Source organism: Phyllostomus discolor, chromosome 12, assembly GCF_004126475.2.
Source record: "Phyllostomus discolor isolate MPI-MPIP mPhyDis1 chromosome 12, mPhyDis1.pri.v3, whole genome shotgun sequence".
Lineage (NCBI taxonomy): Eukaryota > Metazoa > Chordata > Mammalia > Chiroptera > Phyllostomidae > Phyllostomus > Phyllostomus discolor.
In genome coordinates, this window is record NC_040914.2 from 45,824,803 (window position 1) to 45,837,628 (window position 12,826).

At 51.8% G+C, this 12,826-nt stretch overlaps 1 protein-coding gene across 4 annotated transcripts; it reads left to right on the top strand.

Moving 5' to 3' along the window:
• Positions 1-770: 770 nt before the first annotated feature.
• On the top strand, positions 771-7,076 carry LOC114490116 (histone-lysine N-methyltransferase PRDM9-like). 4 transcript variants are annotated; one of them, XM_036013288.1, is made up of 6 exons: positions 771-899; positions 1,102-1,373; positions 1,787-1,854; positions 3,252-3,445; positions 5,289-5,993; positions 6,078-6,508. In XM_036013288.1, the coding sequence occupies exons 1-6, from the start codon at positions 815-817 to the stop codon at positions 6,491-6,493; spliced, it is 1,740 nt and encodes a 579-aa protein (XP_035869181.1). In that variant the 5' UTR covers positions 771-814; the 3' UTR covers positions 6,494-6,508. The 4 variants fall into 4 exon arrangements, with proteins under 4 accessions (XP_035869181.1, XP_028359843.2, XP_035869182.1 ...); XM_028504042.2 differs by having other exon boundaries at positions 5,289-7,076; XM_036013289.1 differs by lacking the exon at positions 1,102-1,373 and having other exon boundaries at positions 801-899; positions 5,289-6,508.
• The last annotated feature ends 5,750 nt before the right edge of the window (positions 7,077-12,826 follow it).

Consider the following 12,826-nt stretch of genomic DNA (forward strand, 5'->3'; position numbering starts at 1 on the left):
TAATACATGACCCTCACATTGAAGGCAATGTCCAGACCATCATTAAGCAATGAATCTAGTTTGAAGGAATTGTCCAGAACAGCGAATTTGCTGACTGCAAGTGACTCAGAGCAGGCCCAGAAACCACTGTCCCCTCCTGTAGAAGCAAGTGCCTCTGGAGAGCACATTAGAGAAAAGTCAGGTAAGAGAAAATAATTCAGAAATGTTAGCTCCTATAAGTCCTCCAAAAGGGCTGATAAATATGTCCTAGGTCTGTGGGGCGGACTTTGGATGGGCCTGGATTTAAGATGGGCTAAGCTGAGACTGAAGTTAGCAATGGGGCTTTGGGCAAATCCTATACATTCTCTGAGCTCCCGCATGCTAATGTATAAAGTGAAGATAAGGAAACATCACTCATATATTCTTTGAAAACATTAAATTACATTTAAAACAATTGACACATGCAAATTGTTCAATAAATCCATCTGTGATAATAGCAACCACACTTTATTGGTGTTGTGTGCCCAGGCCTTTCCTCAATGCCTAACACATAATGTGCACTCCATAAATATTTTATGAATGAGTGAAGGTTGGGAAGTTAAACCTGATCCTGGGAAGATCTAGAAACTAATATTGAATCAGTCATCTGTAGTCAGTGTGGACTCTTAGTCTCTCTGAACCAATAGGTAGGAAACCTTCTAAATACCAGAGTATGTGGAAGGGACAGGTGATAATTTGATGGGGGGAGACTGACTATTTTCTGACAAAACGGGAACTAACACTCCAGACCCCACCAACCTCGCACTTCTCCAACTTAGAATCCAGGAGAAAGGAGATGGATGTGAAGATGTACAGCCTACGAGAAAGAAAGGGCCATGTGTACCAAGAGGTCAGCGAGCCCCAGGATGATGACTACCTTTGTAAGTGACCCTCATTAAGTAGCATGTTATGATACAATAATTGCATCTAGCCAGTTAGTCCCTACATCATTCCCTCCCTCCACTAACCAGGAGTGCAGGGTTGGGGCTCAGTGATGTGAGGGCCTGGGCTCTCCCTCTGAAAGTCTTTGTGTCCAGGTACAAGCACTATACCTTCCCTAACCCCTGTTGCTCTCGTCTCCAGATTGTGAGAAGTGTCAGAACTTCTTCATCGACAGCTGTGCTGTGCATGGGCCCCCTACATTTGTAATGGACAGTGTAGTAGACAAGGGGCATCCCCACCGCTCAGCCCTCACCCTGCCCCCTGGGTTGAGAATCGGGCCATCGGGCATCCCTGAGGCTGGGCTTGGAGTGTGGAATGAGGCAGCTGACTTGCCAGTGGGTCTGCACTTTGGCCCTTATGAAGGACACATCACAGAAGATGAAGAGGCAGCCAATGGCGGCTACTCTTGGCTGGTGAGAACTATTTACCTCTTCCCCTGTCCTCTGGCTTCCCACACCCTCCCCGTGGCCTGGTGGGACCTCACCTCCTAATGCTAGACATGGAGGGGACAATATGGTTAGCTCTGTGTACTGACTGGACTTCACATGAACACAGAACTCCTGTTTAAGGATCAGAAGGTGAGCAGGAGCAAAGTGGTGCACACACAAAGGAGTGGCTCCTCCTTTGTGGGGCTCCTGCTCTGATTGGACAGGTAGACTCAGATGTGTAGATGATGAGAAAGAAAAATATCATGTGGTCACAACTGGCAGTTGAATCCCCGTGCAGACTAGAAGAGCTTTGATGACAGTAGGGTAAAATAATTCTTCTGACTATTACCTCCCCACCAAAAAAATAAAAGGTCTTTAACTTCTTTTCTGAAACTCAGATCACCAAAGGGAGAAACTGCTATGAGTATGTGGATGGAAAGGACAAATCCTGGGCCAACTGGATGAGGTGAGGTCAACAGCTCTCTGGGTGCCAGAGGGGACACTCCTCTTCCCTGTCATCACACCTCCCCAGTGGTCTCCCTTAACCCTTTGTTCCTCTTTTTCTCCACACAGTGTTCTTTCATATCAAGAGACATTTAGAAAAAAAAAGAGGTAGAAATATAGCATATGTTCTTGAAAACATAAAGAGTTTCTATAGAAAATTCTATAAAATTTTTGATGCTAGACAAAATTTGGGCCCTAGGGCAGAAAAACCTAGAAAGACCTAGATTCTCCTGGGATCCTGGATTGTACTTTAATTTATCTAATCAACATTAATTAAGCACATATTATGTTCCAGATTAGACAAAGGAATTTATTACTTAAAGAGATCACGCAACCCATGTCCTTATGAAAGACTTATTGCAGACACACATGAAACAATTGCTTTCAGAAATATTTAACTGTCATTTTCCTATTTTTTGAGATGAGCACGGTGTCAGAAGAGCACAAACCAAGGATGGCCTACAGCTGTGAGGGCAGCAAACCATCCCAGCCTCACTTCAAACTAGAGCTGGGCTCTGAGGCCTGCAGGGGAATGGTCATGGGCCCCTTTTCTGCGAGAGGCTCTTTCATCAGGGGAAACAGAACGTGAATGAACTGTTACTGTTCTGTGTTATTTTGCTAAGACAAAGAGACCTCCAACTTTCTATGGGAACCTTGGGAAGACAAGTGAATGGTACCCCAAGTTAAGTGTGGGGAGCCTGGAGAAAGACCTCTCAAGAGAAAATGGGCTTACCTTACTATCAAATGACGTGAGCTAATCTAGAAACTGAGTCATGCCCTGGCTGGTGTAGCTCAGTGGATTGAGCGCGGGCTGCGAACCAAAGGGTCGCTGGTTCGATTCCCAGTCAGGGCACATGCCTGGGTTGTGGGCCAGGTCCCCAGTGGGGGCCATGTGAGAAGCAACCACACATTGATGTTTCTCTCTCTCTTTCTCCCTCCCTTCCCCTCTCTCTAAAAATGAATAAAATATTAAAAAAAAAAAAAAGAAAAGAAAAGAAACTGAGTCTACATCAAGCACCAGATTCTGGGGTGTCAAACAGAACTTGACTTAGTGTTTAGAGAACCCAGAGCTCACTGGATATTATGGCCAATCAGGGTAGAGGTTAAGTCTAGAACTGGGTTTTTAGAAAATGGTGTTAGGCAGCATTAGCACTGCAAGCAGGACTTGGAGGTAGGCATTCACATGACATGATGACGGACGCTCAGACAGTGAACAGAGGTTCCCTGGGAGCATTAGGGGCAGTGGGCAACACCAGAGCCTGAGGGCCTTAAGAATCAGGGAGGAGCTGGACATGGATGTAACAGGTAGTGGGAACTCATCACTGAGGTTTTCTTTCCCTTCCTCTGCCTCAATCCCAGGTATGTGAACTGTGCCCGAGATGATGAAGAGCAGAACCTGGTGGCCTTTCAATACCAAAGGCAGATTTTCTACCGAACCTGCCGGGTCGTCAGTCCGGGCTGTGAGCTGCTGGTCTGGTACGGGGACGAGTATGGCCAGGAGCTGGGCATCAAGTGGGGCAGCAAGTGGAAGAGAGAGCTCACAGCTGGGAGAGGTGGGCACTACTGTTCTTCCTCAAAACAAAAAGAAAAGAAAAACTTTCCTTAGAAATGTTCACGGTCATGGTCCAACTCTGACGTAGAGTAAAATCCCCTCTAAAGTAGGTAAATGTTCATCTCAGATGTTTTAGAAATTAAGGATTCATTTCATATGCCTTTGACTCTTAAAAGAATTTTTATATTTTTAATTTCTGTGCAAATTTTTAAAATTCTTCATGCACTAAATGCACAATAGGATATAGTACTGAAAGGCTTAGGGGCCACAAAAACCCCTCAAGTTTTTAAAGAGATTTGAATTACTTACTTTTAGAGAGAGGGAAAGGGAAAGGGAAGGAGAGGGAGAGAAACATCAATGTGCAAGAGAGACATCGATCACTTGCCTCTCGTATGTGCCCTGGTCCAGCTGGGGACTAAACACTCAACCCAGCCCTGTGCCCTGACCAGGAGTCGAACCCATGACCTTTTGCGTTGTGGGACAACACCCAACCCACTGAGCCACCCTGGTCAGAGCAAAAAACAAGTTTTTGGGAACTGATCAGCTCTCTCAACAAAGCAGGTTTTTCTGGACTTTTTATAGTTGTTCCTTCTTAACTTCCTCTAATTTCTAAATGAAACATGTATGTTAATATGCATTCATTCATGATTTCAGTTAGTTGCCCTGTGAGTCCCTACCTGTGCCACACAGGGCTCTGGGATCTGGAAATGCAGATTAACGCCCTGGTCAGCACCACTGCTCTCGAGCCGCTGACAGGTGAAGGAGGGAAACCCAGGGGTACATGCATGCGTGTGCACAATATCACACAGTGATTAGTGCCCCAGAGAAAACAAACCCAGGACCAGTGCCTTGGGATCTGTGTGAGGGGAGGGTGCGGTGTGGCAAGTGGTCAGGGAGAAGCTCTCTCCAGAGAAAACATTTTAGAAAGTACCTGCAGGCAAAGGATCCCAGACAGAGGGAGCAGCTAGAGCAGGGGGGCAAAGGGGTGGGGCGTGGATCGGTCTGAGGGCCACTGTGGCCTTGAGCTGGACACAGAGAGTAAGAGCGGAGGTGGGATGGGTGCTTAGCAGCTGGAAATTCAGCGCCGAGCCAGTGGGGACCTTGTTCAGTGAGACGGGACGGCCATGCGGCCTCCAGCGGCAGAGTGCGCCTGAGAGAGTGATGGGGGAAGAGACTGGCAGAGGCCAGAAAGTGCATCTCCTCTAGGGTGCCGCTTTGGTAGACTTTGGAAGATAAACCCCAGTGGGGAACCCTCAGGGATGACTTCATCCCCACAAGGGAGAGGGTGGCAGACTGGTGGGAGTGGAGTGGGAGTTGGGCGTGTGAGGAGTGTGGTGGGAGAGACGCTTACCAGCAGGACACCCTAGTGTATCTGAAATGGGCTAGCAAGGAATGAGCCTGCTAGCTGTGAACCTCGGCGTGAATGAGCCTTGGCGAGAGGCGGAGGAAGGACGCACCTCCACTTTGTGCCTGTGGAACACTGAGGGGGAAGCAGTTCCTAGCTGGGGCCTGTGGTTTCCCCCTTTAACACGACATGTGACGTGTGTGGGAAGGATGCTGCGGCTCCATCCGCTCAGGGACTGAACCGGCCCCTGGAGCTACGCGGCAGTCCCTAGTGTGCACAGTGTTAGGAAAGACCCTTGCTGTGGGCTTTCTGGGTGTCTGAAGAAGGTGCACTGCGTAAAAATGAGGAGGAAGATAGACTGCGAGTGGACACTTTGTGGGAGACGGAGCTTCTGTTGTCACCACAGTAAGAAGGATTCATGGGGCAGGTCTCACCAGGAGACAAGTTGTGCAGCCCAGGCATTCTCACCAACATCCCTGACCAAACCTTTCTCTTTCAGCGGAGCCAAAGCCAGAGATCCACCCATGTCCCTCATGCTCTCTGGCCTTCTCCACTCAGAACTTCCTCAGCCGACACGTGAAACTCAATCATCCCTCTCAGAGTCTCCCGGGAGCATCTTCAAGAAAACACCCCCAACCAGAGGAACCCTGTCCAGTGGATCAGAATCAGCAGCAGCAACATAGTAGCACACACAGCTGGAATGATAAAGCTGAAAGGCGAGAGGTCAAAGAAAGGTCCGCCCCTTTGCTTCAAAAGATCAGTCAGAGGAGAGTCTCAAGGGCCGTTTTGAAACCCTGCAGGGAACAAATGGGAAGCTCTAGTGAGTCTGAGCAAATGATGCAGGAAGAGCCCAGCACAGGCCAGAGAGCGCATCCAGAGAGCACAGAGAAATTATCTGTGGGAGGGGGAACATCAAGAATTGTAGCACTCGGGCAAGGAGGGTGTGGGCAAAGCTTCGACGATGGGTCACAGCTCCTCACACACCAGAGGACACACTCTGGGGAGAAGCACCATGTTTGCAGGGAGTGCGGGCGAGGCTTTACACGGAAGTCAAGTCTCATCACACACCAGAGGACACACTCAGGGGAGAGGCCCTATGTCTGCAGGGAGTGCGGGCGAGGCTTTACACAGAAGTCAGATCTCATCAAACACCAGAGGACACACTCTGGGGAGAGGCCCTATGTCTGCAGGGAGTGCGGGCGAGGCTTTACATGCCAGTCACATCTCATCTCACACCAGAGGACACACTCAGGGGAGAGGCCCTATGTCTGCAGGGAGTGTGGGAGAGGCTTTACACAGAAGTCAGGTCTCATCACACACCAGAGGACACACTCAGGGGAGAAGCCCTATGTCTGCAGGGAGTGCGGGCGAGGCTTTACACGGAAGTCAAGTCTCATCACACACCAGAGGACACACTCTGGGGAGAGGCCCTATGTCTGCAGGGAGTGTGGGAGAGGCTTTACACAGAAGTCAGGTCTCATCACACACCAGAGGACACACTCAGGGGAGAAGCCCTATGTCTGCAGGGAGTGTGGGCGAGGCTTTACAGACAAGTCAGGTCTCATCACACACCAGAGGACACACTCAGGGGAGAGGCCCTATGTCTGCAGGGAGTGTGGGAGAGGCTTTACACGGAAGTCACATCTCCTTAGACACCAGAGGACACACTCAGGGGAGAAGCCCCATGTTTGCAGGAAAAGTTGAGTAAGTCGTTAGCATTAAATCGCATCTCAACAGCCAAAGGACAAATTAGCCAACACACACTTTTTACCTCAGCTCTGAGGGGACTTCAGATAAATGTACTGGCCATTTACTCTCCCCAAGAGTGTCATTTGTAAAGAAGTAACTGGCTAAACAAACCCTCCATTTTCATAACAAGAGATATGGTAGACAAATAGCTCCTTAAATGCTATGGAGATGTCAACACCAATCTCCTCCATGGGATTTTGTTTTGTTTTGTTTTGCCGCCTGTTCTAAATAGTTTTATCTCCATACAAATTTGAAGCTCAAATACCTCATCCCCCTTATCAGTGAAAGCAGATGGTTCCAGGAGGGGCCCAGAGAACCCACACTCTCAGCAACAGAAACTCAGCTCCTGCAAAGGCGTAGTCTGGAATTGGTCCAGTTAGGGTACTGCCCAGGGAGAGGTATACAGAAGGGGGAGCCCCAAAACATGGAATTTATTTATAAAAAACTGTGGATTTGTTCTTACATGTTTAAATTTCAGTCACCTTCTAAGTCTTTTCCATTTGATGCAATACACCTATCAAGATGTTTTTTTCCACTGCTCAAAAGTTTTTGAACTTGTTGATTTCAATGCCTTTTAGTGCTTCTGTCATTGTTTTGTTTCACTTCTTCCACATCAGCAAAACATTTCCCTTTGAGGGCTATTTTCATCTGAAGAAACAAAAACATAGTCACTCGGGGCAAGATTGGGTAAATAGGAAAGGTGGGGCACGGGGATCATGAGCATTTTTGGTCAAAAACTGCTGAACATTCAGCATGGTGTGGGCAGGTGCACTCGTCAATCACCCATCGTGAAATGGGCAAACGTGTTGAAAGAGTCTTCAAAAATTTCACCGAGGCCAAATGCACCCTTCACCACAACGCCAGCTGGTGTGCTGATACAGGTGTGTGCCTAGAACACTCACCTCGTGGGGGAAGCCTGAATTACAAGGGGCCCACCCTCCAGGAGGTAATTCTGATTTTTTGTCTGTCCCCTCATATGAGACACCAGGGAAGGAAATTTCCTGGATGCCTGGGAAGTGGGGCCTTTTCTCTTAATAGGATCCCCACCCTCCTCTTGGCTCCTAGTCTCCTGATTTCCTCTGCAGCCTCAGAGGTGAAAGGCAGGGAGGGACGTGTGCATGTGCATGGATGTGAGCCTGGCTCAGTCTGGGCACCTGGTCTGCCTCGACCTCCCCTTGCTGCCCCGTCATGGTCAGCACCTCATGGTGCACAGCATACGCACTCCCGACCAGTCCCCCCTGGGTCTGAGTCTCAGCTATTCCCTCTCCAGCTGTGTGACCTAAGACAAGAGTCTCACTTCTCTGTGCCATTTTCCTACTCTGTACAATAGGAAGGGTAACCCCAGCCTTTCGGTTTGACATTCAAAGTTAAGTCAGCACAGAGGATGCCTGAGATCGCAAGTCTCACTGAACAGCTTTCGGTGCCCACATGTTCTGGGTCTTTAGTGCTGGACGAGGGAAGATAAGGACTGGGTGGGGGCCTGGAGCCAAATTCAGAAGCTGAGCAGACACCACTGCTTTCCCCACATAGACTCTGCTGCCCTGGAAAGGAGGCCTGAGGTTGGGGACGTGCCTCCCTCCAGGCCACCACCCTCCCAATGAGCCTGGGCAGCCTCCTGTCCTCCTTAACACAGGCAGGCAGTACTAAGACTGACCCGTGGAGCAACACCCTCACCTAGCTCTTGCTGAGAACTGAGTCTGGGGACAGCACCTGCCTGACCTGGGTGCACCTCATCTGCACACGGCGTTTGTGAAGCCTGCGATGCAGCAGCTTCTGTAATGCACTTACCTGTACTTTGGCCCACTGGGGTTTAATACGCCACTGACACCATCTCAAAACTCTTACTGTATCTTTAAACTTTTGTTTGTGAAGTCTGATGGGACAGTGCACATGCTAAGTGCAGAGCGGACATGCACAATGTGGGTCATTCCTGGCCACCCATTTCCAGGTACTGTCCACAGTGGCCCAGGAGCACAGAATTCCCATGGACCCAGTGGGTGGGAGTCCAGCGAGACTCAGGGTGAGAACAGGGTAAACATCTACGTCTGCATGAGCGAGGGTGCTGGCAGCTCCTACAGGTCACACTTTTCTCAGAACCAGGACTGACTTCAACTCAGAGAGATGGCAAAGAGCGAGGACCCCTATTGTACCCCCTCCTGCATGAGGGTGACCTAAGCATGACCCACCCTGTTCCTGCTGGTGGGTTCACGAAAGGGGGACACCCAACCCCATGACCTGGAACAATGACCTTTCTGTTCGCCTCCCACCACAGGCTTGTGAAGAGTGTCTCATGTACTATGTGGACTTGCAGTTTTTTACCCAGATGGTGCCTTCTAAGGAGGCCCCAAGATGTCTCAGAAGCTGCAGTTGGTAATGGAAGGTTGGGATAGTAGCAAATCCAAGCCCTTACCACCGGTCAGCGTGGTAGGGACTGAGCCACCTGGCTTACCGGGCAAGAAGCCTTGCGCTGTGGTCTCTCTCCTCCTGTCCTTTCAGGGAACTCTCTCTGGGCACCAGATGGACGTACTGATGCTCCCCAGTGGCCACCTCAGTCTCCGGCCTACTTCTCAAAGAATGACTGAGGCCCATTCCCAAAAAATGTAGGTCGGGATGGCACAGGGCAAACTCGTCTCATTCAAGGAGCCACGGTGAGGGGATTTCTACCTGATGGGGTTTTCTTTGCAGGCTCTGTGCCTGCGTTTTCAGATCAAATCGGGCAAGGACAAGGAAGCCTGGGTTTCCTAGGCATCACTGGCCCGGGTGCTGAGGAGCCTCCTCCCGGTGCTTGTTATAAACCAGGAAAGACGGTGGCTGCAGGTGACGACAACCCTGGACAGAGAGAAGCAATCTGCACTGTTGTGAGCGTCTCCTGTATGGCTTCAGGGGGTGTTAGAGCCAGGGGTGGCTATCTCACTTCCTAAGTATTTCAGACGGCCACTTGTCTTATAAAGTTATTCATAACACATTTTGAAACCCCTTTCACCTTCCAGGGACTGCACAGGGGGTTAACAGGGTGGAGGTGGCAGAGCTGGGTGCAGATCCCAGCTGTGCGCTCTGTAGACGTGCTGAGACTCACAGGGCACGACGACTCTGGGGGGCCGGCATCTGAGCTCCGAGTAGGTAGCAGGAGCTGACAGCAAATGAACCAGAAAATTCCACAGGAAGGGACATTCCAAGGGGCTGTCCTCTTGTCCTTCCCACCTGCCCCTGGCGGCCACCGCTGCTTCCTCCTCTTTCCTTCCCTTTTCTGTCATCACGGTGGCTTTGCCCCCACAGCAACCCCCTGCTCCCCAGCCAGCACCAACTGTCTCCTGATGACCACAGAAGGGGGGCAGCCACATCAGGTCCTTCATGGACCAACATCCAGAGTCTTGGTTCCAGCCACCAGAATGCACTGTCCCCAGCCAGCTCTTCTCTCTGGCTTGTGCACTCAGCCCCAGCTCCTGACATGAGGCCAGTGTCCAGGCAGGGCTCCCCTGATATCATCAGGTAAAGAGGGACGAGGAGGGCCTGGGAGCAGTGGGGCAGGTGGAGGGATGAGACCTGGGGACGGCCACATCCCCCCACTCAGGTCCCTGATAGTTTCAAGTTAACGAGGGATAGTGTTCCCACAACTACAGCCATGTCAGAAGGAGCCCTAAATCTTTCTGAGTAAACAAATAACCATGAAATTGCTACAAAAATTTGCTGCACTACGCTGCTTGTATCACTTCACAGGAAGTGCTATTGTCTGCACAGAGAGTGGACTAAAAAAACAGCAGCATGTTGCACTTTAGACTTCTGTGCTAATTTTGTTGTCATGCTAGTTGTTAGCTATTTGAATATCAACACCCCTCTGCATTTCCCTGCAGGCACTGGCCAGCATGCAAGTCACAGCAACAGACACACAGAAGACCTACAACACAGCCACGAACAGTGCCTCAGCACAGCACGCTCATCACCAGCCAGCACACAGGCATCATCAGTGTGCTCACTTCAGGGCCAGACCCACAGGGCAGGGGGGCAGGGGGGCAGGAGGGCCCACTGGGTGGTGTGGTCGTCCCAGCCCATGGGCACAGACACCAGCCAATCAGAGCAGACACCTACTGATGAGAACAGACTCCTAATTAGAATATGCACCAACTGATCAGAGCAGACACCTGCTGCAGACAGTGGCACAAAGCACAAGTCTTCCTGGAGGGGCTCCTGCCCTCCTCCCTCCCATCTGTGGGATTGGGCGACTAGGGTACTGGAAGTGCAGGAGCCCCTCGCTACCAGGAGGGCAAAACACAGGCCCAGGAAGACAGAGTGGAAAGACAGCTGAAGCTGTGAGCCTGGTGCTACTGCTGGGCTGCCTGCCAGCCAGGCCTCCAGGCCTGGTCTGTGTGCCAGAGCCATAGTGCGGTTGTGCTATTAAACCATCTTGCTGACATTTCCGGGCATGTGGCTGAAGGTGTTTCTGCCTCATAGACTTGAGACCATGCAGGTGAAACACACAGCATGTGCTGCTCAGTAACCTGAAACTGACGATTCTTCTTGGTCAGCCAAGGCCCTGAGCAGAGCCCTGAGACCTTGGCTGATCTGGCTGCTGTCTGGACAAGCACCGACCACAGAGAAGCCCACAAGTCACGGTGGCAGGACCCTAATGGGAAGGATGTCTGTGCCCATGTTCAAAGCCACTTTGTGGTTGGAGTCAGAGCCTGACCCCAGAGCAACCACATCCAGACTTTGTCGTGGGCTCTGCCTGCTTCACTTGTCTCCCCATCTGAGTCACTGCCCAGGCCAGAGATGGCTGCCCTTGCCCTGGGACAGAGGGTTGGTTGGTGTGTCCCAGTGAGGCCCAGAGGGTTCCAACAAGTCACCTGGCTGAGGACCATGGGCCCAGGTGACACTGCGGCCCAACACAGTGACGCACGAGCCACCAGCAAACACAGTTCATGGGACGTGTGCTGGCTTCTGCTGGACACGGTCAGACTGGAGACTGGAGGGTGGCTGTTGCTGTCAGTGAGTGTGAGTCCAGCTGTCACTGCAGAGCTTAACTCATCACCTTAGAGGTTGTCACCTTGAACCGTCAGGCTGTACACAGGCACGCTCGGCAGACAGACACACGGTGCTCTGCCCTGGGGATCGGAGGCAGATTGGGCTCATCCACCCAGTGCCCCCCAGAGGGCAGATGAGGAGCCCCTGAGGCACCCACCTAGAAGGACCATCCTCTCTGTTAAAGGACCAGCTTCTGGGTCGGGTCCTGTGAGGTGTTGGAGGCAAAGTTGACAGGCAGCTCAGCTTCTGCCTCATTCCTGCCCACTCCCACTCTGCAAAGAGGCAAAGTTTGGTGATCTCAGACCACCCCTCCCAGAACTGACCAGAGGAGACTTTGCCTGGATTGGGATCTGATCAATACATTCCCAGTCCTGGGACCCCTTTAATTAGGTGTTCGATACTTAGGTGGGGGAGGGAATCCTGGGAGCAGTTTCACGAGATGATGTGACCTAATTTTGCGGGAAGCAGAGCCTTTTCGTTTTGCCACTTACGGGGGTGTGTTATGGGTCACATTTCTGACTTCCTCCGGTGATTCCTTCCTTAGGGCTTACTCCGCCAGGGCCTGGCCCGGTGCCACAGCGTGTCATTTCTCCTTAGGGCAGCCTCCTCCTCCCCTGGGCCCACCCAGACTGCCCAGGACTCAGCCGGAGGGGACAGAACCTCGGCTGCACGGTGGACCACCGGGACCTTTCTGCAGGCGCCTTGTCCTTCCAGGGGTCCCTGGGGCTTGCAGGTGGAGCCCAGCCAGAGTGGGGCCAGGCGAACAAGAGCAACAGCTCAGCTCCGTCTCCTCCCCTGGATCTCAGCCTCGGGAGTGGTTACCGCCCCTTTTCACGGGTGCATAAACTGAGGCATCATCACGTGGCCTGTGGGGTAGGGGCAGTCAGAATCGGACACCCTAACTGACCATTCATAGGCTTCCATAGAAACCCTGAGTATCCCAGGGAAGGAAAAAATTTACCTTGCTTCTGGGACTCGGTTGGGGGAGCAGGGCGTGTGCACCCCACCTCCGGGCCCTGAACCCGAGCCCCGCCCCGCCCCACAACCTGCCTCCAGCCCCTGAGCCCCGCCCCGAGCCCCGCCCAGCCCCCTCGACTCCACTTCCGCCTGGGAGGAGCCTTCGCGCCCCTGCAGGTCTGTGCGCTCTCTCGCTCCTGGGCCCCCTCGGGAGCGAAGTCCCCGGGGTCCTACTGGTGGCCAAGATGGACCTCCCCCTCCCAAGCCCCGGTTTGGACGGACACGTGGATCCGGGTCCTGGGAGGTGACAGA